The following is a 27,859-nucleotide window of genomic DNA, read 5'->3' on the forward strand; positions in this document are numbered from 1 at the left end:
AGAGAAAAGATTGATGAGAAGCTGATGAAATGAAGTAAAAACCATACAGGCACCTCTTGAAAAGGCTCTCATTGGCCAAAGTAGAAGAATTTGAGTATCAAAAGGAATTGATGTAGAATGATGGTATGGTGGTTTAAATAGGTATGCACCCTCACAGAGAGAGAGAGAGAGAGAGAGAGAGAGAGAGAGAGAGAGAGAGAGAGATGCATTTGAATGCTTGACCTATAGGGAGTAGCACTATTAGGAAGTGTGGCCTTGTTGGAGGAAATATGTCACTGTGGAGGCAAACCTTGTGGTCTTATATGCTCAAGCTATGCCAGTGTGATACACTGTTCACTTCCTGTTACCTGAGGATCAAGATGTAGAACTATCAACCCCTTCTCCAGCACCATACCTGTCTGTATGCCACCATGCTTCTCACCATGACAATAATAGACTAAACCTCTGAACTGTAAGCCAGCCCCAATTAAATGTTTTTCTTTATAAGAGTTGCTGTGGTCATGGTGTTTCTTCACAGCAATAAAACTCTAACTGAGACAGATGGCAATGGATTGTATCACACAGAAAATGTATTTTTTGTCAGATTTGTTTTGTTTGTTTTCTGTGTGTGTGCACACGTGTGTGTGTGTATGCTGTGTTTGTGCCATGTGAATGTAGTTGCCTATGGAGGTCAGAAGACAGTGTCAAACGCCCTGGAGGTGGAATTACACACAATTGTGAGCCTCCGGATATGGGTTTGGGGAGTTAAACTCTAGTCCTCTGGAAGAACAGCAAGTGTTCCTAACTGCAGAGCCTGAAAAATGATCTTTCTCATTGTGAATGGGTGTCTTACCCACATACATGTCTGTTCCCCATGTGCATACCTGGTACCTGTAGAGGCCAGAAGACGGTGTCAGATCCCCTGGAACTAGAGTTATAAAGGTTCACAAGCTTCCATGTGGGTGCCGGAAACTGAAACTAGGTTCTTTGGAAGAGTAGCCAGTGCTTTTAACTGATCTGATGTGAGATGCCCCTCTTTATGCTGTGAATATGTTTTATTACCATAAATTAATAAAGATGCTGACTTGGGCCAGGAAAAGGCAGAATATAGATAGGCAGGAAATCCAAGCAGAGAAAAAGGGAGAAAGAAGGTGGAGTCAGAGAGACACCAGCAGCCACTGGAGAAGCAAGATGTAAGGTAACAAGCCAAGACTTCATGAGAGGTCTCATGGGAGCAATGGCCCAGATGATCCAACATCCAGAACAACTTCAAAGCTACTGGCTGAGACTATGCAGCCTCACAGACTACTACAGCCAAGATTTAACCATAATTCTAAATTTTCTCAGGATCCCCATAAGATTACCAGTGCCCCCTCAATCAGCAGGAAGTAGTATAGAAAACTATGCTCAAATTCCCAAAATACTGTTTATGAATATTTGTTTTCATTTAAAGGGGGTTGGTAATAAATGGTTAATGGTCAAGGTCAATCTCTTTCTAAATAAAACAGGGTATATGATATAGAAATGATGAAAAAGGGTAGATTATTAAATCAACTTTAATCTAAAAAAATCTGTTAATTTCAAAATACTTTACATTGATAGAGATTTTGGTTTGTTGATACAAATTTAAGGTCAATTTTGTGATACTGTATGTATATTTCTACTCTTGTTTAAGGAATTATGTTTATGCAGCTCATTTAAAATAGGATGTATAGTTAAGAAATACTAATTAGTAGTCATTTATAATATTCAAACTTATAATAATATTAAGTTAAGTTTTCTAGATAGCAGAGATATATTTCAGATGGTTGGGTAATCTTCAAATACTTCAAAGAACTACAGAATATGGCATTTATATGTCTTGAGAACTTAGACTTTCTTTTCTTGACATGAGATGTCTACTCCTGGCAATTATTTCATGAGGATATCAGACATTGAAGAAACTCGTTGTGAGATTTGCTTTCAATATGGCAGGGCTAGCCATTTGGTCAAGAAACTGCTCTTGCCTGGACTATTTGACAATATGTTGTATAAACTGGACATACAGGACCCACAAAAAATATAACTGCTGAACTTGCTAAAACAAGGTGCGACAGTCCTTCAGGGCTCCTGCTTCATGAAAGAGTCTGCCAGACATTCTGCAGGACACAGAATAAAGTGACTGATGAATTTTGCCAAAATAGGCAGGACAGTCCTTCAGATTTCCTGCTTCACTGAAAAAACCCGCCAGACACTCTAGGCCTATAGGCTGAAGATGGATGCTCCAACATCACAGAAGAACTTTGGGTGACTGTCCAGGCATCCAGATGTCTCTGTCATTTCTAGAATTTTGAAATTTGCTTGCAAGGCACTTCCTGTTTACTCAGATAACATTATATCCTTCTGGGGTCTTTGATGGAGTTGAAGACTAGATAGTTATAATTATAGTTTTCCTTAGTTATGATAGGAGACAGATTAGAAATAAAACTTTGGACTCAAAGATAGGATGGATAATAGAGTATTTTCTTTAATTTTGCCAAATACAAATAGACTAAATATTTAACTATAATTCTTGCTTGATAACTGTTTTGTTTTATCCAATTTTACTATATTAAAGTCAAAACGTTCCTTTTAATTAGACAGAAAAGGGGAGATGATGTGGGATGGCCCTCTGTATGCTGTGAATATGTTTTATTATCATTGGTTAATAAAGAAGCTGCTTTGGCTGATGGCAGGGCAGAATATAGCTATGCAGGAAATCTAAGCAGGAAAATAGGAAGAAAAAAGAAGGCAGAGTTGGGGAGACACCATCATGTAAGACACAACCTGTAAGGTAACAAGTCACAAGCCTCATGATAAAATAGAAACGAAAAAGTGGGTTAATTTAAATGTAAGAACTAGCCAGAAATAAGCCTGAGCCTTTGGCCAAACATAATTAACATTAAAATGTTTATTCGGGAACTGGTGGATGGGAGAAAAACCTCCAGTTACAACCATCTCTCCTGCCCCTTAAAGAAAAATTACCTTTTCTTCTTTTCTTTTTCTTTTTTTTTATTATTTTGTTTTGTTTTTCGAGACAGGGTTTCTCTGCAGCTTTGGAGTCAGCCCTGGAACTAGCTCTTGTAGATCAGGCTTGCCTTGAACTCACAGAGACCCACCTGCCTCTGCCTCCCGAGTTCTGGGATTAAAGGCGCACCACCACTGCCCAGCTATTTCCTTTCTTTTTTCCCCATAGAATCTCACTGTGTAGCTTTGGCTGGTCTGGGACTTGTTCAGGCTCACTTCAAACTCACAGAACTCTGCTGCCTCTGATTCCAGAATGCCAGGATTAAAGGTGTGAGTCATCATATCCAGCTTGAAAATTGTTTTTTTAAATATATTTATTTTTACATGGATGTCTGTGTGTGCCTGAGTGTATGTGAGGTCAGAAGAGGGCATCAGATCCCCTGGAACTGGAGTTACAGGCAGTCGTGAATTGCCATGTGCTTCCTGAGGACCGAATTCAGATTCTCGTAAAAGCAGCTTGACTGCTGAGTCAACTCTCCAGCCCTGTACTATAACTCTAATGCCATCATCTATCCCTCTACCTCTGACTATACATGACCTCTACCCTGTCTCCCTTCTAAATAATTTTATTTCTACCCCCCACTCTCACCCCTGTGAATACTATCTGTATCATGCTTCCCATCTCTTGCCTTTGCCTGACTCACAATGCCCTCCTGGATTGGAAAGGCTCTTCACCTTTTATTTCCTCTATCCAAACCTTGAAGGAGTGTAGAAAGTCAGGGAAACATAATGATGACATGGCAAAAACAGAAGATTTTCCTCGCTCCAGAGTCTGGTTGAAACTCCTAAAGATTCCTATCACTAAGGCTTAATGATCTGAGTTCAGTTCCTGGTAGAATCGTGGAAGGAGAGAACCAGCTCTAACCTACACACTATAACCAGCACACACACACACACACACACACACACACACACACACATACATGCACGCACACACATTTTTTAAATGTTAAAAAATTCCAACAAAGCTGGGTGGTGGTGGTGCATGCCTTTAATCCCAACACTTGGGAGGCAAAGACAGGTGGACCTTTGTGAGTTCGAGGCCAACCTGGTCTACACAAGCTAGTTCCAGGGCAGGCACCAAAGCTACAGAGAAACCCTGTCTCAAAAAAAAAAAAAAAAAAAAAAAAAAAATCCAACAAGATTTGTTGTAAATGTTGCCAACATAGTATTAATCTCTGTGTCATGTATAGATATTTTATGCTACAGTAATAATAGGCTTAAGTTCTGAATGTATATGGCCTTAAGTAGGCCCTCATTCTTTTCCCCAAATGTCTTCAGAGAATCCCTAGCAGAATTGCTAGCTTTGCTCATAGTAAAGTTATCCTACATCCATGCATCCTTGTGGACTAGAGTTTTACCTTATCAATTATAGTCCTATCAGGGACCCCTGAGGAACCGCCTTGTGGTCTCATTTGGGTTTCTTAGCAAATCTTTGAATATGGTACCTTCAAACCCCTCCAAGATCCGATATATGATTATTGTAAAAAACAGAAGCCACCAGAAGCAATGAGCATGACTCTTGCGGAGCCTACAGGAGCCTGAATCCACAGAGATGTTTTGGGGTTCCTACAGGAGCCTCTATCTACAGGGATGTTTTGGGGGTCCTACATGAGCCTGGATCTACAGGGATGTCTTGGGGGGCCTACAGAAGGGAGCCTTATCCACAGGGATGTATTGGGGGGGGGTCTACAGGAGGGAGCCTGTATCCACAGGGATGTCTTGGGAAGCCTACAGGAGCCTGTATCCACAGGGATGTCTTGGGGAGCCTACAGGAGCCTGTATCCACAGATATCTTGCTTCTTCAGCTCTTCTTTGGGAAGCCTACACCCATGCTTTTGGGTGTGTCTTATCTTTCTACTGAGAACTTCTCTTTCTCTTAACATTTATTATTAAGCCTATATTAGAACATCTTTTTTAAAGATTTGTTTATTTTTATGTGTGTGGGTATGTGTGTGTGCAGGTGTACACATGCCCCCAGAAGCCAGAAGAAGGTGTGGGAGCCCCTGGAACTGGAGTTGCCTGACGCGGGTGCTGAGACCAAAGTCAGTCTTCTTGAAAAGCAAAAAGAAAGTGCTCTTAACCACTAAGTCATCCTTTTAGTCCCCCCCCCCCTTTTTTTGGAGACAGAGTGTCCCAGGATGGACTTACAGCCTCCAAGTGCCCACCATATTTTACAGGGTTCTGTTTTTGTTTGTTGAGACAGGGTCTCTCTGTTATGTAGAAGCCCCAGCTGCCCTGGAACCAAATGTGTAGACCAGGCTGGCTACAAACTCCTAGAGATCCTCCTGCCTCTCTCTGCCTTCCAAGTGCTGGGATTAAAGTGGTGTACCACCACTCCCGGCATCACAGGTTTGTTTTGATCTGTGGGACAGGGTTTCAGACAGCCCAGGCTAACCACAAATTCCTTATCAAGATGATGTCCTTGAACTCCTGACCCTGTGGCTTCAACCTCCCAGGCACTGGAATTACGTGTGTGTACTACGTGTCTTAGTCACTTTTCTACGGCTGTGAAGAGACACCGCCACTAAGGCAACTTACAGAAGAAAGCACTTAATTGAGGACTTGCTTACAGTTTCAGAGGGTTAGTCCACTATTAATGGCAGAGAGCATAGGGCAGGCTGGCAGGCATGTTGCTGGAGAAGTAGCGGAGAGTTTTACATCCTGATCAGCAAGCAGAGGCCAGGGGCAGGGGGTTAGAGGGGGGAGCTGCAGGGGCTGGGCCTGTGGTGTACTGTTTATTATTATCATTATTTATTAAAACAATCTTTTTTTATTTTACATACCAATCCCAGTCCCCCCCTCCCTTCTCTCCTCCTGTTTCCTCCAGCTTCTCCCTACCCCACCCCCTATCCACTCCTCAGAGAGGGAAGGCCTCCCACAGAGAATCAACAAAGTCTGTCCAATCCCATTGAGGCAGGACCAAGGACCTCCCCTCTGCAGCTCAGCTAAGCAAGGTATCCCTCCAAAGAGAATGGGCTCCAAAAAGCCCGTTCATGAACTAGGAATAAATCCTAATCCCACTGCTGGTGGCCCCACAAACGGCCCAAGCCACACAACTGTCACCCATATTCAGAGGTGTAGTGGGTTTTTGAAACCTCTAAGCCCACCCTCAGTGACACATCTCCTCCAACAAAGCCACACCTCCTCCAACAAGGTCACACCTCCCAATCTTCCCCCAAAACAGGAGCCTATGGAGACCTTTCTCATTCTAACCACCAGGCATCGCCACGTTCCCCTCATTTTACATTTTCTGCAGCAAATCCAGCTAGTGTGGTGGCTCACACCTGTAACCCCAGCACTTGAGAAGCTTGAGCGAACAGGATTGCTAAGAATCCGCCGGTAGGCCTGACTGCAGAGTGACTACCGGGCTAGCCAGGGCCACATCTCAAAGGCCAGCCACAAACAAGCTAGCTCTTATCATTCATCGCCTGCCAACCTTAATTCTCACACCAGCCACTATTATTAGCCTACCTAGCATAGGACCAGGGGCATTGTCTTGCCCAAAGAGCTGGCTAGGTCATAGAGCTGTTGACTCCTGACCAAAGGCTTTTCCATCCCTTCGCATGTGGAAATTGCGGCAACCCCTTCATACGGATTAGCTAGAACATCCTCGGGTACCCGTCATCTCTTTTGCTCATCTTTGCACTATTAGTTAATATTTTAGATTGTACATTCTGGAATGTAAACCTCTTATTTCTGTATTACACCTGTTTTCAGTGTCTTTTACGGGCCCACTATCCAATGTGAAGCTGGGGCCCAACAGCATTTGTATTACCTGGCAGTACCCCAGCTGGACCTGCAAAAATGATCACCTGCAATGCAACAAGACACCCCCACCCCGGGAGATCAGGGGTCACGTTACTGTGTGGGAATTCATATATATATTTGAATTTGCACACAGAAATGTGATATATTTGAAATCTGGAATCATAGGAATATTAGACTTGCCGTTTTCCCATCACACTGTTCTCCCTCAGCTTTGAACTCACTCCTCTTTGGAGACTCACGTTTTCTCTGCTCATACAAAAGGCTGTGCTAGTCCGTCAACTCAAGGCTCTCTGGAGACAGGAACAGAAGATCGCTACTTTAAACCCGACTGAGCTTTTATAGGGAATTCCTGGTTAGCTACAATACGAGACCCTACCCTATCTCAAAAACAACCAAGAGCAGTTGGAGAGGCACAGTGGCTGCGGGCAGAGCCTGTACCAAGATGAGATAAAGCAGAAAGCTTCCCGGGTGGGGGCGGGGCGGGGGGACCTGTTGGCCTTAGCTTTAGGGCTGCAAAACTCTTCTTCGTTTCTAAGACAAAAACGCCAAGCACCTCGGCGTCAGTGCAGCGTTGGAGACCTGAGAGTGTAAGAGGCTGCTGATAAACAACGTTGCAACTGTTTCTCGACTTGATTTATTGACGCGTCTGTTTCTATTCTTTCGCTAACCTGATTGACAAACCCAGGGCGTAGCTTGAGGGATTTCCACAAGAAATCCTTCAGTGCAACCATCAGGGCTGTGTGGGCCTGCTGGGGGGACAGGTGCGATCATGGATGGGAATTGTTTGTGCGAGCGAGGGTTGTTAGCATGTGAAGCGGCTGGGTGTATGTGGAAACCAGAGCAATGGGTGTCTCCGGGGGAATTGATTGCATGCGATGTGAGAAGTTTGCCTGGATAGAAAAGCAACCTAGATTTGGGTATGAGCTGAGGGATAGGAGGAGATAGGCGGGACTCCCAAGACGAGGGAGTAATAGATACATCTGAAGAACGGTTCCTTCCTAGACTCTTAGAGAATATTGTTTCCGAGTCTTTGGGCTTTGGGGGAGGAATAAGGTGGGTGGGATGTGCCTCGGGGCTCGACTTTCCGCGTCTGACGCAAAGTGGGAGCTGGGGAAGAAGAGCAGATGGGACCAGTGAGCGCCCCACAGGAGCACGCGCAGCGACACGTGGAGGAGTCTCCCTCGGCTCGGCCATCGCACCCCCGCACCCCGCTGCCTCCCATCTACTTCTCTCTAGTCTTCGGGTCCCCGTTAGGCAGCGGGCCCCGCCCCTCTTGTCACTGCGAGCCCCGCCCCTCCCGCCGGCGCAACCCCGCCTCCTCTCGCCCCGCCCCCGCCGCCCGCGGTCTCCTCGCTCAGTTGGGAGGACCCCATGCTACTGAGCGGAGCTCCTCCTCCGGGCTCCGGCCCCGGGCCGCGGGCGCAGGGCAGCGCCGGGGGCGGCCCCGGGGGATCTCGCCGCGGGGCTGGGGGTGCGGGTGCTGGCCCGGGAGGGGGCGGCAGCGGCGGAGTCGCAAAGTGGCTGCGGGAACACCTTGGCTTTCGTGGGGGCGGCGGCGGAGGGGGCGCCAAGCCCGCCCCCCCAGAGCCCGACTACCGCCCCCCAGCGCCCTGCCCGGCCGCGCCCCCTGCGCCGCCCCCGGACATCCTGGCCGCCTACAGGCTGCAGCGTGACCGCGACTTTGAAGACCCCTACTCCGGGAGCTCGTCCGTGTCTGCCGCCCTTTCCACCCCCGCCGCCCCTGGCCCCACTCCGCCCCCGCGCCACGGCTCACCCCCGCACCGCCTCATTCGAGTCGAAACCCCCGGCCCCCCAGCGCCCCCTCCGGAGGAGCGGATCTCCGGACCCCATGCCAGCAGCGACAGGGTGAGTGGCGCGCGGGCGTACCCCAGGAGGGGTGGTGGTCTGAGGTCTGGCGATTTGGAGAGGGACAAAGGTAGCTTGGCTGGGGCAGCTTGGCTGGAGCCCAGCCTTTAGCTGTCAGTATTTCTGGTTAAAATCTAGGGGCTCAGATTTTAACCTCTTTGTTAGATTCTCCACCTACTAATTAGAGCCCCCAAACTGCCCTGTTTCCTGTTAGAGCCCCAGGACTGGTGACCTCCTCCCTCATGGGTACTCCAAGCTTTGCAGCCTCTCCACTGTGATCCTGGAGCCCCTTTTTCTAACGGACATTGAGAAGCACCCCACCTCCCTTTTGCAGGTTTATGGCCTTTGTGCCCTCTCTGGAGCAGCAGCTTCTCTGCCCTTTGATCTCTGACTCTTTCCCCCAAGGCGGAACCGGCACAAAGCTTTCCCCTCCTCTTCCTCTCTCCTTTCTTCTTCCTCTCACCCTGTCCTGGAGTCCAGGCATGCTCTCAGTCTGAAGCCCCAGAAGGGAGCTGAAAAGTGAGATTTCTTATGTGAAGACAGCAAGTGCTGGTCTTTGCCCTTCCCGATGAGGTTAGAGGGGGGAGCTGTTAAGATGGGCATTGTGCAGCTCTTGCCAAAGAAACTCACCCCCAGGGTGCAGGCACACTCCCTCAGTTCCCCCCAGTATGAGGATGCTTGGTGGTCAGGACCTGTTGCCCAGTGAGGGCTGAGCAGCTAAGTCCTTTGGCCATCTCCCCTTGGCTTCCCTCTTCCTCAGTCCATTCTGAGGGAGGTTGGAGCTTCTCTTGGAACTGCAGACTCAGGGGAAAAGAGTTTGTTTCCCCGGACATCTGCCTTCTTTCTTAATTCCACTTTTATCCTGTCCTGCAAGATAGACAGCCGTCTGTCGTTCCCCAACCCGAAATTGGAAGATGATAACTGTGAGCCACCCCCAACTCTGTTGTCCTCCACCGTCTGAGAGCTAGTCTCTCCGGGGCCTATTCACCTCTCCTCAACAGAAAAGATTTTTATCTGATTAGAGAACAGTTAATGTCTGAATCCTCAGGTTTCAGAACTAGGGTTTCCAGCCAAGAGAGTACTGTCCAGTGAGGCTTCCTGGATAAGAGAGATGTGTCAAGAGCCCCAGATGTGTGACTCGTCCCGTCCCCTCCCCTCCCCAGTTCTTTCTGTAGAGCATGGCTGCCCACCCTGACCCAGCATCCTAAGCTGTAAAAGCAAGGTTCAAGGGCACATCTCCCAGGCTGTTCTGTCTCTTCCCAAATTACCCCTGCTGCTGTATGGTGTGATGGTGGTGTGGCAATGAAGTAGGGGGGAATAGCTAGGCCTTGTCCTCCCCACTGACCAGTTAGTCTCCTCCTCTTTGGCCATTGGCTGCTGGCCCATGGCCTAAGCTGTCCTTGGCTATTTTCCTCCCTGTAGTGGCTTAGAATGACCTAACAGGCTGCCTACTAGGCTGTGGGTTCTTCCAGGATAGGTCTGCTTTTTTTTTTTCTTCATTTCTCTGTCTCTGAAGTGTCTAACAAAATGTCCTGAAATGGTGTCTGTCCATTCTCAGGGTGGCCTAAGTGTCAGGAACTTCCAAGACACAGTTCTTCCACTTTCTTCCAGAAACCTCCAAGGTAGCCATAGCCATACATACAGATCCTTAGAGCCTTCTAGTCCAGACCATCCAGGCTTCAGTTGGGTCAGCTCTGATCTGTGGGTTGTTCAGACCTGGGGGAGGGGGCACACACACAAGGGGCGTCTGATTCTCTTGTCAGCCAGCCACAGAGACCGGAATGAAATCCAACAGGCTCTCCCAGAAGCCACACAATCTGTGCTTTCTTCGGTGGGTGTGATAAAGGGATCAAGGATGTGCCACCAGAGCTGTCCCAGGGGCTGACCTAGGGCTTGTCATTATTCAGAGAACAATCAACTCCCCACTGTCTAGGAACAAACCTTGACAGATCCCAGAGTCTTCCCCGGGAAAGGCTAGGCACAACAAGGTGCCTGAACTCTTACCCTAAACCAGGTCGTCAGACACCCCAGGGCACATGCACGGTGCCACCCCTGGTCCTCGCTCCCACTGACGGTATGGTTGCTTCCTTCCTCTTCTCAGCCCTGCAGAGCTCCTTGGCTGGCAGACAAGAGTCTCCAGAATGCACCGAGAGGGGCTGTATCCTGAGACTGGATGAGATGGGTAGAGGCGCTTCTACGCTAGGCTGGAGAAGCCAAGGAGCTCACAGCATGAGGCGGCAGGAGGGAATGGGGATCTGGACAGGGTCCTGAGGTCCTATGCAGGGCTCTCTGGCTGCCAGCCCACCCTGAAACCCACTGGTATAATTGGCAGAGGCACAGAGCTGACCATCTGGCCAGGCCTAGCAGGGCAGGTGTGGGAACAGCAAGATCGACACCCTGCAACCGGCAGCTAGGGCATGGCCAGATGGCCCCCAGAAGAACCCCTTCTGGTGCTGGGCCCTCGTCCCACCTCCAGGCATTGCTCTGGCAGAAGGACCAGCGTGTTGGGCCTCCTCTTCATTCGTTCTCGGTTCTCCAAGCTTCAGCAGGAAAAACACGATCTAACTGGGGAAAGGGGATGGGGCTGTGATTGAATGAAGGCTGGTTTGCCTATCCACATCTGCTGTTGTCCGCTGTGATGCCAATAACGAGCGAGACCTGGCATGGCCAATGAAACGGGTGCCCCATATTGAAACCAGGTCTCGTATTCCTAATCCATGGGCAAGACCCTAGGGCTCTTGAGTACCCGGAAATTGTTTGTAGATATTTCTCACTTTTATGGGGAAAGGCTCATAGCTCTCAAAATTTTTACAGGAGTTTTTAGCCCCTCAAAGTAGTATTGAAAATTTTTAAAAAGATTTCATTAACAATTTAAAAAATTATGTATATATGTTCATGTGTATTTGTTTATGGCTTTGTATATACAAATGCAGGGCCCTTGGAGGCCAGAAGAGGGCATCAGATCCCTGGGAAACTGTAGGTACAGGAGGTTGTGAGCGACCAGATGTGGATGCTGAGAACCAAACCCAGGTCCTTTCCAAGAGGAGAGTGTGTCTTTAACTACTGCACTGTATCTGTAGCCCTATACTGAGAACCTTTTTAAAAATACAAACATGTATGCTCACGTACAGACACACATGGGAATGTCAGAAGAATTTCTGGGAGCCCATCCTCTCCTTCTACCATGTGGGTCACAGGGATCAAACTGAGATAGGTTTGGTGGCAGGAACCTTTACTCCCTGGGCCAGTTTACTAGCCCCAGTATTGAGGACTTTTAATAACGAATGTATGTCGCGGATGTACATAGGCTAGGGTCATCCAGGCCTCTTCTAGAGAGGACAAGCAGGAAGAGTAAAGTGAGGCCGGAGGTATCCGTATTCCATCAGGGCGGTCCTGTCCTGATGTTAGCATAGGACCACTCTCAGCCAGAGTTCATCGAGTGTAGTGTATGTGTCCTTGTGTGACACTTGCCTGGGTGCTGAGGACACCTCTTCCTTGTTGTTGTTTTTTCTTTTGAGGTTTTTCTCTTTTGTTTTTTTTTTCCCCCATAAGCTTGCCTTCCCATGCCCTCACAGAGTGTGGGAGTCTGGTCACCTTATCTCCTGCTTGTTCTGTGGTGGAGATAAAGGGGGAAAGTCGTGGCAGAGGGAGGAGTCCAGGGGAGGGACTTCTGTGGCCCAGTTAGACCAGCCCTGGGCTGCTTGTTTGTGTTATCAATGGCGCGTCAAGGATGGCTGGAGAATGTGGCAGCTGATGGACAGTGGGGTTGGTCTGTGGCACCAGATGTCTAGGGGATGGCGTGGCCAGGGAGTGACTTGGTCAGCATCTCAGCCCTTGCACCCTACCCTGCCTTTGAGAGCTGGCAACAGCCGAGCAGTTGCATGTGGATGGGGAAAGAAGGCTGCCTAAGCTAAGCCAGTCCTGACTGGGGCCAAGTCCTTCGAGGGTGCCTCCTGCATATTCTACCGGTCCTCGTTCCAGAGCCAACATGACATTGTGTAAGAGCAAAGATGGGGCCCGACTCCTGCGTGCTCTGGGCTTGTGGGTACCTCCAGGTGCTTCACTTTCCTAGAATTTTGTGTCTATGAGTGTGAGCTCCTGGGGGACCCCCTAAATTGGTTTCTTTGTCCTTAATACAGTAACTGGCATTTGCTGAGCATATGTCTTGTGCCTGGTGCCATTTTCCAGCAGCTAAATTATACTGGACTAGTCAGTATTTATAGCAACCTTATTATAAGAAAGAATCTGTCTCTGGGTTGTACGTAGGGAACCGAAGTACAGGGATGTTGAGTCCCACTTGCAGGGCTTCTCAACCAACAAGACATAGCCCTGAAGTTTACAACGCAGCGGGACTCTGGACCTAGCCCCACGCCTGGGCCTTCAGCACCTGCTACCTGCACCCAGCAGAGAGGTGGTATTCCTGCAGCGTTTGCTAACTAGCAACGTGAGACTCTTAGAGAAGGGATGATGTAGTTCAGGGCTGAAGTCACTGTTTCCCGGGGACTAGGGTCTAGCCCTGGGGGGGCTGTCCTGAAGTGAACACAGACATGACATACCCCGGGGCCTTACAGGGTTGGTGGTGTCAGCCACATGTCTGTCGTGCTTGAGTGTTTTGTAAGTATGATTAGAAAGGGGGAAATGACCCCTGTGCTTTATGCTGGCATTTCCCAGGCCAATAGGAGAATAGGAGAAGGTATCAAAGTAAGAGAGGACAGCAGGGACAGATGTTTGACCTCAGAGAAGTAAGTCATGTACTGTTAACCTCACTGATCCGCTCTTAGGTGTTCAGTGACGTAATACGTTGGGGAGATACTAAAACAGGCAAGTGTTTTTGTTAATTTGTTTCTCCATTGCAGAAGACGAACTGGTGTGTGTATGGGGGTGTCTTATAAGCAAATGGCTCTTGTCATTGAGCTATGTCCCCAGCCCCTAAACTAAAATATAAACCTAAAACGTGGAAATGCCTGTGAAAAGGGCACTAAATGTAAGCTTGAAGCCGTGGCGGAAATAAGCAATGTGAGAGTTTGGGAACTCTGAAGTCCCCAGAGTACTTGTTCTGCAACCCCCGGAACCCGTGGGGAGGTCCAACTGCGGAATGGGAGATGACAGCAGATGGTAGGCCTGTTAGCTACCTTGGGAGAGGTGTGGGCAGGAAGGAGATGGAAAGGCTCACAGCTGCTCTGGGAGGGCCTCTGCCGAGCTGGACAGACGAGTGGCAGGGTCCTAGGGACAGCCTACGGGATGGCAGCAGAGAGCAGGGAGTGACACAGAGCCCTGTGAGTAGCACCTGTTTACCGCCTCGCTGGGAAGTGGTTCAGCATTTCAGTGGCGTGCTGGCTAGGACAGAGGCCGTGTGCTTCAATATCACCTTTGTGTCGGGCGCCTTTCCAGTGCCCCACCTGGCAGTTCCTCCCATCTGCCCTTGAGCCAGAGGCTTTGATCCCTATTCAGAAGTAGACTGTCCAGTGTGCCTGATCCTCCCCCTGCCACTGGTCACGCAGGCCACTCAAAGATCAGAGCGATTGGGGTGGGGGTGGCGTATTGGTGTCACTTCTAGGATAGAAGCCTATGAAGGTGCTCTAGTAAATATGAATTCAGTATCTCCTGTGTGCTGGGGCCTGGGATGGATATTGGGCAGAACAGTGGGCATATCAGAGGAGTTCAGGGGCCACGAACAACAAACCATCATAGGCCACACACAGTCTGCAGGGACAGCTTTTCTGTAAGCAGTTTATCCCCCTGTAGACACAGAGGCACCGGGGAAGCAGGCCTGGGCTCTGACTGGAGTTTTCTATGCCCAGAGTGGCTACCAGTCCTGCCAGCCTTCCCAGCTGGTGACTCTGCTGTCATTCCTGTTCTGGGCTTCGTGGGTAGCCCTCTGGATGCTCCAGCCCAGGGTGGGGGTCGGGGCTTCCCGGAGCAGGGTGTGGAGCCAGGAGTGGAACAGAGGAGCCATTGAGCTGCCACCTGCTTGCCCACAGGCACTGTCAGCTGGCGCTGGGGAGGTGCACACCAGCCTGGGAGGGGTCAGGTCTCCGGGGAGAAGCAACTGTGTGTAATTCTAACCGGGCTTGCAGAGGGGAGGCCTGGAAGGGCTCTGAAATGGGGCCCCAAGAAGGGTGTGGAGGGCTTGACCTCACAGCGAAGCTTGTTAGGACTCAGTTTAGAGAGTCTTGGTCCTCCATGCTGACCATACTTTACCTCGGTTCATGTCTTCTCCCTCTTCGAAATCAGGGAAGAGTGCTTCCATCCCTCCCTCTCATTTTATCAGATGGATGTAACATGATTTCCTGAGAGCTTTCAGTTCCTGGGGTGTTCAGTTGCAAATGTGGGTCCCGCCCCCCTGGAAGTGCCCCGTCTTTCTGAAGATACCCAGTAAAACAAGCATTTGGTACACAAGCGATTGGCCCCAGGAAGGAGGTACCTGGAGAAGCATGGAAGAGCCTTCTGAGGGCAGAAAAGTGAGTAAGGATTGGCCAGAGTAGGAAGGTGTTCCAGGCAGGGAGGAAACCACTGGATAATAAAATGACCATAATGCTTTCAGAGCTGTGCTCCAAACGTGGAACCTTGAACGTTTTCCTCAGAACACTGGAGGTCTGCGTGTTGTAAGGTTTAAGGAGAATGTGTCAGGTGATGCAGACGTTTGCTGAGCAGCTGCCACACAGGTGCTGATGCTGTATGCTGACTGGCAGAGTCGCCAGCAGTGAGCAGTGGGAAATCCTGTCGGTGCCACTGGCCTGGGAGAGAAAAGCCAGGGGTCGTGTAATGGATTTGAACAGGCTGCTCTGTTTCCTGGGAGAAAGGAGGACATAAGGGTTAAGGCGATGGTGGTGATACAATAGAAAGATTTTTCTAGGGCCTCTTGGTTGCTTATCGGAGCTAGAGACAAAAAAAAGTAAGAGTTCTAGGCTAGCAGACGGCTTGGAGTACTGACGGGTTGGTGTGACCTACTCCAAGCAGGCAGGTATGAAAGGAAGTGTTGGAGTTGGGCCAGACTGAAACAAGGTAGTAGTAAAGACCCAAGAATGAGAGGCAGCCATTGGGACAACCTCAGAAACCTGTAAGTGGGCCAGGTGGGGTCAGAGGAACATCCAGAGGAACATGGGGTAGGGTTGGTTCTTCCATCTCCTCCTTCCAGGGGTCCCCATTCCCAGGTCCTTTCACTGAGGGCAGGGTGCCCCCCCCCCCCCCGGCTCAGCGGCTCTCACAGCTCAGGTCTGAAGTCCAGGCTTCCGTATGTGAAATGCAGGAGTGGCCTCTCCCTGTGCCCCTTCTGATGTCACTTGCCTGTAACCCAGTGAGTGGCACAGTGCTCCAGGGTCTGGCTTGGTGAGTCCTACCTTCTCCTGCCCAGTTTGGAGAGCAACTCCATCGTCCTCAGCCCTACCCTGCCCTGAGTGTCTCAGGTTCATCCGCTTTCACTGGGAGAAGGTAGATGGCTGACCACTGTATGTGTCAGTGATGGGCAGCTGGGGAAATGGGGAAAAGCTAAGACTGGCTTCTGTAGCCCGGTCTCTGGAGACTCAGGGGTTCAGTAGTGTCCCAGGGTGCCCCCAGGCAGTTTTCTCCCAGGAGCGTGAGAAGACTACTGGCTACAGGCTGATAGCCCTGTGCACAAACAGCAAGAGTTCCAAATTTGATTTTTCCATTAGACAGAATGGTTTGGGGGTGTGTTCCCTACCTACCTATCCTCCAGTTTCTTCAGAGAGAGTGTGAGATGCGCACAGGACAATGACGTGATAAAGATCAAACAACAGAATGGTGGCAGAGTGACCTCTCTGCTTCCTTTCCTTGTTCTGTTTGAGACAGGGTCTTATCACTTAACTCTGGCTGGCTAGGTATTCACTCTGTTGGCCAGGGTAGCCTTGAACTCCGAGTTCCACCTGCCTCTGCCTTCTGAGTGTTGGGACTACAGGCTCACGCTGCACCGTCTACTTTATTTCTTCACGGTCGCTGACTGTTTCTCCATTGAGCGTCTGAATGGACCCTAAGATAAACTCCTAAGATTCAGTCACTTCCTGCTCCCTGTTGAGCCTAGGTGATGACCACAAGGCAGAAAATTAGCAGTAAAGAAAGAAGCCCCTTCTCTATCTACCTGGGGAGCGGAGCGGCCTGCCCTTGTCTGAGCCTCCTTTTCTCTGCCGACTCCCATAGTTGGCAATCCTAGAAGACTATGCAGACCCGTTTGATGTTCAGGACACTACCGAAGGCTCAGGAGGAACTTCAGTTGTTCCAGAGAAGGTCCCTGAAAATGATGGCTACATGGAGCCGTATGAAGCCCAAAAGATGATGGCTGGTAAGTAGTGGGGACGAGGGAGATGCTCCCCGAGGCCTTGACTCACCAATACAAATGTGGTCCCTGGAAAATAAGGAGAAAGCCTGTGCCAGGTCCTCAGGAATGTGGCCAGGACCTTCAGGACAGTCATTTTGGAAGAGACCTATACGGTGTGACACCCGAGGCCATAGTAAAGGCCTTGAAAGCAAAGGTCCAGTAGAAGCGCTGGAGAGAGGAGAAACAGGGTGATGGTATAGATCAAGTCAGACCTCCCCAAAGGAGTCAGTCAGCGGCCTTTGGAAGTGTGATGCCTCTGAACTGACATTATCAAAGAGAAACACTAACGGCAGTTGAAAATGTCCTTGCATTAGGTGTCAGGGTGTGGAGCAAGTATCTCAGAGAAGAAAGAATTGAGTCAGACCCGCCCTTGGGGAACAGAGGCCAAGGGATGACCCCAGGAAAGAGTCAGGGACGGGGTGACCAGAGGACGAGGGTGGGCCAAGAGAAATGCTGGTTCGGGAGACCGAGAAGAATGCAGAGGTTGAAGTGACGAGCTTGGATTTGTGCCAAAAGAAAAAAGAAGGATTACCGTGGCATTTAAGGGGAGTTCCAAGGCCGTGGATACAGAATGGACTAGGAGAGCCTATCATAAAGCTGAGTTAGCAAGCTCTTTCAGAAGTGGTTGGGTTTGTTGCTTCCTGATGTTGTGTGGTTTTGTTTGTTCTTATGAGACATGGTGTCACTACGTAGTCCAAGCTGGCCTGGAACGTCTTGTGTAGCCCAGGCTGGCCTTGGATTTACTGCAACCCTTCTGTCCTCACCTCCCTAGTGCTGCAATTACAGGCATGAGCCACCATGCCCTGCCCAGTTGTTTGAGTTCTGAGGAGGCAGTAACTAAAAATTCTTTCTTCCTCTCCTTGGAAGAAATAATTAAGAAATAAGATTAATGAAAGGGCTAATGGAGATTAAGATGTCAGCTTTATTACTGATAAAGTTGATCAGAGAACATAACTTAGTGATATTAACATAATGGGTTTCTTGTACTTTTCAAGAGAGTCAAACTTGCCCACTCAGGGCTTGGTGGCACAGGGTAGTTGTGGCCTCTGCACAGGGGCGTGCTTCTCACTGCATGGACAGAAAAGGACTGGGATTACTGTGTCCACAAGAAGGCAGAGCTGACCAATCAGATGAGCTGCCCTGCCCTCCTCCTTGTTAGCGATGGATGAAGGGACAGAGTGTCATCCCAGGACGCTTATTTTAGTGAACCCTGGAAACCCAAGCCTGGAAAGTGGAGGTTTGTCCAAGTAAAAGTTTGAATATGGAGAGGTGAGGTTGAAAGTCGTGAGCAGATGAGATTTCAGCCAGAGAGATGGTGTAGTATTAAGCGCCCAGACTGCTCTTGCAGAGGACCTGGGTTCAGTTCTCAGTACCCCATTATCTGGTGACTCACAACAACATGTGACTCCAGCTCCAGGGACACAAAACCTCCCTGTGATCACCTTCTCTCATTTGCACAAACCTGCATCCAGGCAGATACGTACACGTGCTTAAAAACAAAGCAAATCTAAAAAAGGCATGCAGTAGGGTCAGGCCCAACAGAACATCGTAGTGGCCGGAAACAAAGCAAGTAAAAGCGCTACCCTGTTTAGGTCTGAGAGAAGATGGCCTGAGCCATGCCACAAGTGTCCTGGAATTATATGTGGAAATGAAAGTGCTCAAGTGTGCATTTTTCTTTCGGAGCAGTGGGGCCTGGGGGAAGGAGATGACACTGGGCATTGAACCTAGGCCTCATGCATGCTAAGCAAGTGTTCTACCACTGAGATTCAGTCCCCGTCCTATAAAATACACATTTTTGTGGCAAGTTAGCTCTGGGGCTTTTTATATTATTATTATTATCATCATCATTATTATTATTATCAGATCTGGGTCAGTGATCCCAGAAAGATTTCCTAAGCTCTGGAGAAGGTAGGGAGTCTGAAGGGAGCTGTTGACAGAACCAGGCATTGTGAGCAGCTGTTTCAAGAGGACCAGAACTCCAGACACAGTGGTACAGTAAGTCTGGGCAAACAGTTTAGAAGTCAGGGTAGGGAGAAGTGAGACCTGCACTTGGGGACAGAGGCCAAGAGAGGATCCCGGAGAAAAGAGCAGCAGGAGGGAGAGAAACCAGTGGACGGCACCGACCTGTCAAAGGGGAAACTTTAAGAGGAGGAGAGGCCCATGGTATATGAGCAACAGAGGATTTCCTGACTGCCATTATTTCATTTAGAACAGAAGTGAATGGAGCTGGGCACTAAGGAAGAGATGGACTAGAGGACTGTGCCTCAGTTTCCTTCGCATGCCCACTTCAGCTTCCCAGTTCTGGCTGGCCATCCTGGGATCCTTCTCCTATCTTCTACCTGCCACTTCCTCCCTTGGGGCTCATGCTTCGAGAGCCCTGGAAACCAGGATTTGTGACAGCTGAGTTCCCCTAGCGCCAGCGCATTGGCTCTGAACAAATACCGCCCGAGATGCTCAGGGTTGAGCTTACCACCCGTCTCTCCTTTTTGCCCTGGCAGAGATCCGGGGTTCTAAGGAGACTGCAGCCCAGCCCCTACCTCTCTATGACACACCCTATGAACCAGAGGATGACGGGGGCAGCCCAGAAGCTGAGGGGACTCCCTGGCCCAGGGAATCCCGCCTGCCGGAGGATGATGAGAGGCCTCCAGAAGAGTATGACCAGCCCTGGGAGTGGAAGAAGGAACGGATTTCCAAAGCCTTCGCTGGTGAGTTTTGCTGGCGCGGGAAGCTCTGCTGGGGCCTCTGAGCACTTCCCAGGCTCAGAATGGGAGGAGTGGACTCTGGGAGCCAAGCAAGGTCTAGGAGTGGAGTTCTGGAGCAGGGTGATTGAGTTCTGTGTGTGGGGTTGGGACTTGGGCAGCACGGATGCAGCGCTGTGTGTCGGGCATGGGTATGGGAAGAGAGGAGCTTTCCTACATCTCGCCCCTTCAAGGCCAAGAGGGGATTTGGATCAAAATAAATTCTAATACAGAATTATGAAACTTGTGGCATGTATTAAATATATTTGAAAAGAGGGTATTTAACACTTGATGAAAATAGATGCGTGTGTACCATGGATTCTGGGGCTGTGTCTTCAGTGGTAGGCCCTGCCATGGCAAGGGTGTCTGGCTCCAAGGGCAGTTCTGGGCTACAGATGGAGGCTGTGAGGTTGCTAAATGAAGATCAGGTTTCTTCTGCCCCAACCACACCAGTGTCCCAGGCCCAAGTCCACCATGGAAACGTGCATATTGGCAGTCAGAGATGGGTGGAGCAAGGGCCTGGAATTGGGAGACAGCCTGAATCTTGAGGGCTTAGATGCCATTAAATTTCATTTCTGCTTCCATGTCCCTGCACACACACACACACACACACACACACACAACCTCTCACACAGAGACAGCTCATCCAGCATCCAGCCCTCAGCTCTGCCCTCCCCTCCCCACCCTGGCAGCCAGACTGAGAAACCACAGGTTTCTGCTTTGCTTCCTGTAAAGCACACACCCATCGAGGATGGGCCATTTATCTCCAGAGGTCTCCTTGGAGAATCAATACTGTTTGGATTGCTTAATGGGAAAATCTATGTTCATCATTAGGAAGCCTCGTTAGTGGTCCTGCAGCCGCTGGTGGCGTCACTCTTCTCGGGACTGGGAAGAGGAGAATTAGGTTTCAAAAAATCATCTGCCCTAAGTCTGAGTGTTCCAGATACCCCGAGGCTTCGCGCCCTCCCCCAGGCTTTGCCCCTGTCTTGGGGTCTGCCAGTTCCCAGGCTGGGGGTTAGGAAAGGAGACAAGGGGTGTTGGGAAACTGGGTGTGGTCCTGGGAAGTGTGGGCAGCTCCTCTGCCCATGTTTCCACTCTCCCGGTCTTGCTCCCTGGAACTGGCAGCTAGTGAGAGGTGGAAGATTAGGGCCGATGGAGCAAGATCCTGTGCCTTCCTGTTTGCCACTCAAGATCCCCGCCTTTTCCTTACCAGGCAAGGCTGGTCTAGTACTGGCCCTGCCAGGCCCTCAGAATCCTGTTCTGCCTCCGGTGTTGCCTCTGCCTCTGCCCTCCTCCTTTCTAGGCTGTGTGTATCTTACCTCTGCATTTTGGTGTCTCAACGTCTGCCTCTCTGTCTCTGTCACTGTCTCTTTCTCTTCTCCCTTCTGCTGCTGGCTCCAGTTGACATAAAGGTCATCAAAGACCTACCTTGGCCTCCGCCTGTGGGACAGCTGGACAGCAGCCCCTCCCTGCCTGACGGGGACAGGGACATCTCCGGTCCAGCTTCACCCCTCCCAGAGCCCAGCCTGGAGGACAGCAGCGGTGGGTCCTTTGGGGACTTGTGGCCAGGGTGATAGGTCCTTTATCCTTCAGACCCTGTCTGTGGGTGTGGGTTGAAAGAGTTCCCCTTTTCCTGGAGAAAGAACAGAAGTGCCCGTCCCTCTCGCCCTAGAGCTGTATGCATGGTCTTTTAACAAAGGCACTTTCCTAGTAGGTTCTGCACCGTGCCACAAAATTCACTGTTGTCAGCTATAAGGAGGCGGAGACAGGAGGACTGCCTTGAGTTTGAGGCCACACTGAGCTACTACATAGTTCCAGGCCGGCCTGGGCTATAGAGTGTGGAACTCTGTCTAAATACAGAGGAAACCGTTGTTTTTATAATTTAAGTTCTCTTCAGGTGTTCGTGAGGTGTGGGGAAGTGCTGGCAACAGGAGATGCTCTCCTCTGGTGACTGGAGGGAAATAAGGTAGTCGTCATTCATTCAAGAGCTAGAGGGAGAAAGAGCCTGGGTCGGTGGGGGGAGGGGGAGAGACATCAACTTCTACATCCAGTTTGCCCAGAATGAACACCCAAGGGTGTGTGGGGTGGTGGTGTGTGTGTCCAGGCATCAGCCTCTGTTGTACACTGTGCATGAGACTTTGTAGATAGTTTGTAACTGCAGGCTAGAGAGAGTCACCTGTGTATGTGTACCTGTGGGCATGGGCCCCACTGGGGGTCCCCTTGTGCTGATTCTCAGTCTGCCCTGCTCTGGAGATGCTAGACCCTGTACTCCTACGGATGGGGGAGGAAAAGCAATGGGCAGCGACCTTGGGTGGAGAGGGGCCGGCAGTCTGGCGGCTTTGGACAGGATTAGCCTGTCAGGATGGCACCAAGGGGAATCAGATAATTGTTCTCGGATCAATAAGTCATTTCTACAGAATGGCTTGGCAAGGCGATTTGGGGAACGGTAATGAACTCTGAGGAGGAGAAAGAAACAATATTATCAACACTGAAGCCACCCTGAGGGGGGTGGAAGAGGAGAAGGCAGTCGGCGGAGGGAGAAAGCTTAAGTGGTTTCTCATGTTTTGTCCTCCCTCGCCTGCCAGTGTGGACTGGGAGGCCCCAAGGGCTCTGCCATGGCTTAGCGACTGCTACCCACCCACCCCCACAGTGGCCCAGGATTCTGTCCCTGGAGTCAGGCAGACAGACCAGTGAGTGTGCCCTCCCAGATTATGCCTTTGACCTTTGTGGGGACTTGAAAGAAGTAAGCACTGGAGAGGGCTCTGCCTCTGAGGACCTCCGAGTCCATGGTCAGTATGTTCCTTACAGCCCAGTTTGAAGGATCAGAGAAGAACTGCCTGTCGCCTGGCCGGGAGGAGAAGGGGCGGCTACCTCCCCGGCTTTCTGCTGGGAACCCCAAGTCAGCCAAGTCCCTAGGCGTGGAGCCCAGCAGCCCTCTGGGGGAGTGGACAGATCCAGCACTGCCTCTGGAAAACCAGGTGTGAGTGTCTGTGTCCACTGGGGACTCCCTCCCTATTCCTCCCCTCCTGCAAGGGACACCCAGAATGGGTGGGCCTGGACGGCGAGGGACCCAGCAGAGATGCCCCCCTTCCCCTCTCTCATCCTCAGCTGGTACCACGGGGCCATCAGCCGCACAGACGCCGAGAACCTTCTTCGGCTGTGCAAAGAGGCCAGCTACCTGGTGCGCAACAGTGAGACCAGCAAGAACGACTTCTCTCTCTCCCTCAAGTAAGTAAGGGTGGCCATGGGTAGAGGGCCCACTAGCCTGCCCCCAGAAGAGGATTCAAACAGTCTCTTCTGGTCCATCCAGCCTGGGAAGAACCACATGCCTTGTGAACTTCTGCTCGCTCCACCCCAGGCCCTGGGGAACCTGAAATGTCGGAGACTCCTTAGCCCCTGTACTTCAAGGAAAAAGCATTTGAAGCTTTCTGTCACTAGCTGTTCAACCTCTTGAGGCCTCTGTTTCTTTGATAAGATTGAATAAGATCCATTTTATTGGGAAGGATTTAATAGCATTTGACTTAGTGTCTTACTTAGCACCTAGCATGTTCTTGAACACCACGCTAAGTGCTTAATAAATTATTGTCATCACTGTTAAACCCTAATATGTAGAAGCCCTGACAAGGAGGAGCTTTACCTAAAGTAGTCAGCAGGGTGAGGTGGGGGCAGACCTAGGTGCAAAGCCATTCCACTGAGGGAGGAACTCTGTGTGTGAGGGGCGAGGAAGAGGTGACCAAGATAGGGCCCTCCTTTTCCATCAGCTTGCTGTTCTACACAGCCCGGACTCAGACTCCCAGGCTCTTCAGTAGCAGGATGGCCAGCTCTTGGCAGCCAAGCGTTCTGCCCAGGATAGCCTGCCATGCACATGAGGTGGCCAGCTCGCGTAAGGTGTCCCACTCACCTCCCCCAGCACGGCAGGAGTATCTTCAGAACCGCACACCATGGTGTCCGGTGCATTCGATGCAGATACAGCTACACCTCGAAAAAATGCACACATGTAAGATTATTTGTGTTCACTGAAAGGGATCAGAAAAAGTATCAAAGAGAAAAGTGGCCTCGGTTCTATCCTGGGCTTTGATAAAGCTGGCTGTGCAACCATAGACAAATCCGTGAACTTCTCTGAGCCTCAGACTCTCCCCTTGCTGAATGAGCTAATATCATGGGTTCTTCCTAGCTCTCGTATTCGGGAGCCCACAAGCTATAAAATCCAAAGAGGATGTTGGAAAAATTCATTTGTCAAAAGTCTGATTTACAACAACTTTAGGTGGAGCATTGTTATTAAGATTATAATTGAAATTCTTGGCACGTACCACCTAGCATATATACCATGTCCAAATCAACTACCACTCTGCTGATAAATCTCTCTTTATACAGATGAAATAGATTCAAGGAGCTTTGTTACTTGCTCAAGGTCACCATCTAATAATTAAGTCTCCAAGCTGAGCATGTGGATAGTAACTTGTCTCAGTTACTCAGGAAGCCGAGGCATGATTTCGTGCACCCAGGATTTCCAGGCCAGCCTAGAAACTGTTTCAAAAGACACAGAAAAACCAGGACCTAGCTCAGTCTGACCTCAGGAACTGTGCTGTTCAGTGACAGAGTTCCACCCCTCACCAGGTTCACGTGCCTGAAATCTGGTACTCTCCAGCTCAATGGGAGACACTGTCAAGATTTGGGTCTTTGCAGTGGAACTGGGCAGCTAGGGGTGAGGGACCGCCTTAGTCTAGGGAGTAAAAAGGCAGGCCTGGACCCTGCTCCTGCCCGGGCTGATCTGGCCCCGCAGGCTGTCTGCCAAGGTCTCGTTTGCATATAAATGGCTTCTCTGAAATACAATTATGGTTTCTCTTCTCTCCCTAATGGAAGGGCTTTCACTGGTAATTAAACAGCTTCCTCAAAAAGCCTTGCCCGCCCCGAGCCCTGTGGCCCAGCTGGTCCCACCCAACTCCCTGAGGGTCTGGCTGGGACCTTGCTGTGTCTTAATGGACCCTCGAACTAGTCCCTGGAGGTTGGACAACACAGACAGCCCCTCCTCAGAGGTGGTAATGCAGACGGAGGCCACGGTACCTTTCTTAGCCAGTCTATTGCTCGGGAAAAGACCCTGTGCAGTCTGAGAAAGGTAGTTCTCGCCAGTGGATTGTGGGAAGGGTGGGAGAAGACAGGGCCCACACTGCTTCCTACAGCACATGGGAGCTGCTGCTTACTGCTCTACCTCCCCATTGCCCACAGATCTATGATGGCCTCATACCCTTGGCTCCTTCCCTCAGGGCCTGTGTGGTCACTGCACACCAGACGGTATCTCAGACCTACAGACCTAAGTCAGACTTCAGGAACCAGACCCCAAGAGGAGCAGACTTAGGCCCGTTCTCCCCCCCTCCCCTCTTTTCTTCTCCTCTGTTTTCTTCTCAATTTCTTGTTTCACAGTATAATAGGTCTGGTCAGAGATGTGTGTGTGTGTGTGTGTGTGTGTGTGTGTGTGTGTGTGTGTGTGTGTGACAGGTAGAGGAGGCAAATGATGAGATATGCCAGCCCCGCCTCTGGTACAAGGATGTTAGAACCGAGGTGGCCTGTAGATGGGACATTTTTTTTGGGGGGGGGGCGCACCAACTCATAAAAAAAACAACACAGAGACCTATTATGAAAGCCTGGTCTTAAGTTAGGCTTGTTCCTAACTGGTTCTTATAACTTAAATTAACTCAGTGTTTCACTGTCATCCTCAACAGCTTAGATCCCGCAAGAGTTCTGGGAATCTTAACTCAGGCCAAGGCAGGATTGGTGACTTTGATACCAAAACAGTTTCAGTACTAGCCAATTTTTGAAGTGAAGTTGGGGGATTTTAGTTAAAGTTATTTCAGTATATGATTTAAGCATGAGGAACAAAAGGCGTGCTCAGAAGAAAAATAGGATATACTCAAGTGTGTGTTCAGCCTCCTGGAGGGAGAGGGTGTGGCTCATATTCTTTTGCTTTGTCTTGTTTTTTACTATAATCGTATGTAGGATTTGGTTTGGGTCTGAAGTTACTGTCTTATCTTGGTGAGCTTCTGATAGGATTAGTATCACTAAGGTAAAAGTTTAACCCACAGGAATATAGGAAGGTGGAATATCTTTGCTGTAAACAGGGTTTTGGGAAATTTTTGTGTTTTTTTTTCCCTACAATATTAATCAAACCATAGGAAAAGGAACGAGGCCTTCCCCAAGGGCTTACACATTCAGGCCTTAGGACCTACCGGCTCATGGCTACTTTAACTTAACATTTCTATATTGGAAAGCAATATTACTTCTGCGTCAGCCGCCTTTACATCAGACGTCAATTGTACAAGAATTCTTGCTGCCTTGCTGGCAAGAGGCTTCAACCAGACTCCAGGGTGAGGGGCTAGCCTCTCCTCTCACCCCCTCCCCAAGCCCCCCCTGCTCTGTGATCTCTCTCTCTAGCCTGCCTCACTCCCGCTAATGTCACTCTAGGCCTACAGGGCTGGCTGGCTGAACTGAGATCCAAGTAGAGAAGGGGTGCTCTCAGATGGGGGGGGCTTCCCCATTAGTGTAATTCCTCCCCACACTTAGCTCCAACAAACACTGGCCTGACAGTCCCACCTGCATCTTCTCCCTCCTGCCAGGGGCATCCCTCACAGGTGCTGCCATGTAGCTCAAGAAAGCCGAGGGTGAGGCTGGGCCTGCACTTCAGCCTAGCACAGACGAAGCCCTGGGCTCAGTCCTCAGCACCCTATAAACTGGCACACACCTGTAATCAAGAAGTGGAGACAGGAGGATCAGAGGTTTGAGGTCCCTTTGATTATTTAGCAAATTTGAGGCTAACCTCACTTACCTGCGCCTGTCTTTAAAACCAACCACGGTAAGGTTGAGCTGGCCTCAATTGGCCATAGGCTGATGGACTGAGATCACAGAACTGGAGGGTGCTGGTCACCGCACTCCTCACCAGCACACACCCTGTACACTCACCACACACACATCCTTGGCACACCCAGTATTCTCACCACAAAGCCGGTGTGAGCTACCTACTCAGCCCCCCACCCCATCCGTATTCACCTCCCACTTGAAGCTGGCTTTGGAACCACATTTGCTGGGGGGTGGGAGGAGGTGGAAGTAGGGGGCTGGGAAGAACCCCTGGTCACCAGGATCTCTTCCTTTTCCCAGGAGCAGTCAGGGCTTCATGCACATGAAGCTGTCCCGGACCAAGGAACACAAGTACGTGTTGGGCCAGAACAGCCCACCCTTCAGCAGCGTCCCTGAAATCGTGCACCACTACGCCAGCCGCAAGCTGCCCATAAAGGGGGCGGAACACATGTCCCTGCTCTACCCTGTGGCCATCCGGACTCTGTAGATGTGAGACCAGGGCGCTATGATAGTGGAGCCAGCCTTTGCCACCTGCCCGATGGCTGCGGTTCTTACCAAGGACATGAAGTCACGAACCTGGCTTCCCCTTGTCCTACGACCTAGTAGGCGCTGAAGATTCCTTAATTTATTATAAAGGGGAAGGAATCCTGGGCCTTGGAGTAAAGGGGCGGTGTGGGGCTGGGAACTGAGGGAAGCCTGGGGAGGAAAGAGGCTTCCGCGCCACCGTCCTCTGCCCCCTCCCCTCTCTCCATCCCTCAGCCCGGGTCCCCAGAGAGCCCTCCCGGGCTCCGGGCCAGAGGCTCGGCGAGGCACGGCCGCCGGCGCCGCCCAGGGGCTGACGGGAGGGGCGGGAGCGAGCACAGACTGTTTATAAACCCGCGCCGGAGCCGCCGCCGGCCGCCTACGAAAAGCAATGTCGAAGCCTCGGCTCCTTTCCTTTGAGCAAACATCAAAACTGCTCTCGCCGCTCCCGCCGGGCACGGGGCGTCCAGGCCGTGTCGCCCCCTCCATGGCTCCTCAGCGAGCCCAGCTTCCCGCAAGCAGCCGGCTATCCGGGAGGCGGGGAGACAAAGAGGGAGGGCGGCTGCCACGCGGAAGGCGCGCGCAGGCGGAAGGCGCGTCCTCCTCGGACCGCGGCGCTCGCTCGGCTCCCTCTGGTGGCCGGGCCCCAGGGCCACTCGCCGACGCCGAGGGCCCGCGGCCGCCCTGCTGCTTGCTCTGTCGGGGCCGAACACCCCCGGGCCGTGGTCCAACTACCTGAGGCCCCTTTCCTCCCCCT

At 50.6% G+C, this 27,859-nt stretch overlaps 1 protein-coding gene across 2 annotated transcripts; it reads left to right on the top strand.

The window, feature by feature from the left end:
- The first annotated feature begins 8,150 nt into the window (after positions 1-8,150).
- Positions 8,151-27,494, top strand: Shf (Src homology 2 domain containing F). 2 transcript variants are annotated; one of them, XM_050134066.1, is made up of 7 exons: positions 8,151-8,661; positions 16,816-16,957; positions 19,492-19,698; positions 21,133-21,273; positions 22,540-22,711; positions 22,840-22,959; positions 26,881-27,494. In XM_050134066.1, the coding sequence occupies exons 1-7, from the start codon at positions 8,167-8,169 to the stop codon at positions 27,065-27,067; spliced, it is 1,464 nt and encodes a 487-aa protein (XP_049990023.1). In that variant the 5' UTR covers positions 8,151-8,166; the 3' UTR covers positions 27,068-27,494. The 2 variants fall into 2 exon arrangements, with proteins under 2 accessions (XP_049990023.1, XP_049990022.1); XM_050134065.1 differs by lacking the exon at positions 21,133-21,273.
- Positions 27,495-27,859: the final 365 nt, after the last annotated feature.

The sequence above is a fragment of the Alexandromys fortis genome, unplaced genomic scaffold (assembly GCF_014885135.2).
Source record: "Alexandromys fortis isolate MF-2015 unplaced genomic scaffold, M_Fortis_MF-2015_v1.1 scaffold_6, whole genome shotgun sequence".
In the NCBI taxonomy this organism is placed as follows: domain Eukaryota; kingdom Metazoa; phylum Chordata; class Mammalia; order Rodentia; family Cricetidae; genus Alexandromys; species Alexandromys fortis.

Excerpts from the sequence above, each read along its gene's own strand:
- Shf (XM_050134066.1), top strand. The coding sequence starts at position 8,167 with ATGCTACTGAGCGGAGCTCCTCCTCCGGGCTCCGGCCCCGGGCCGCGG. Across the intron at positions 16,958-19,491 it reads AGCCCAAAAGATGATGGCTG|AGATCCGGGGTTCTAAGGAG; the intron begins GTAAGTAGTGGG and ends TTGCCCTGGCAG. Across the intron at positions 22,712-22,839 it reads CTGCCTCTGGAAAACCAGGT|CTGGTACCACGGGGCCATCA; the intron begins GTGAGTGTCTGT and ends TCTCATCCTCAG.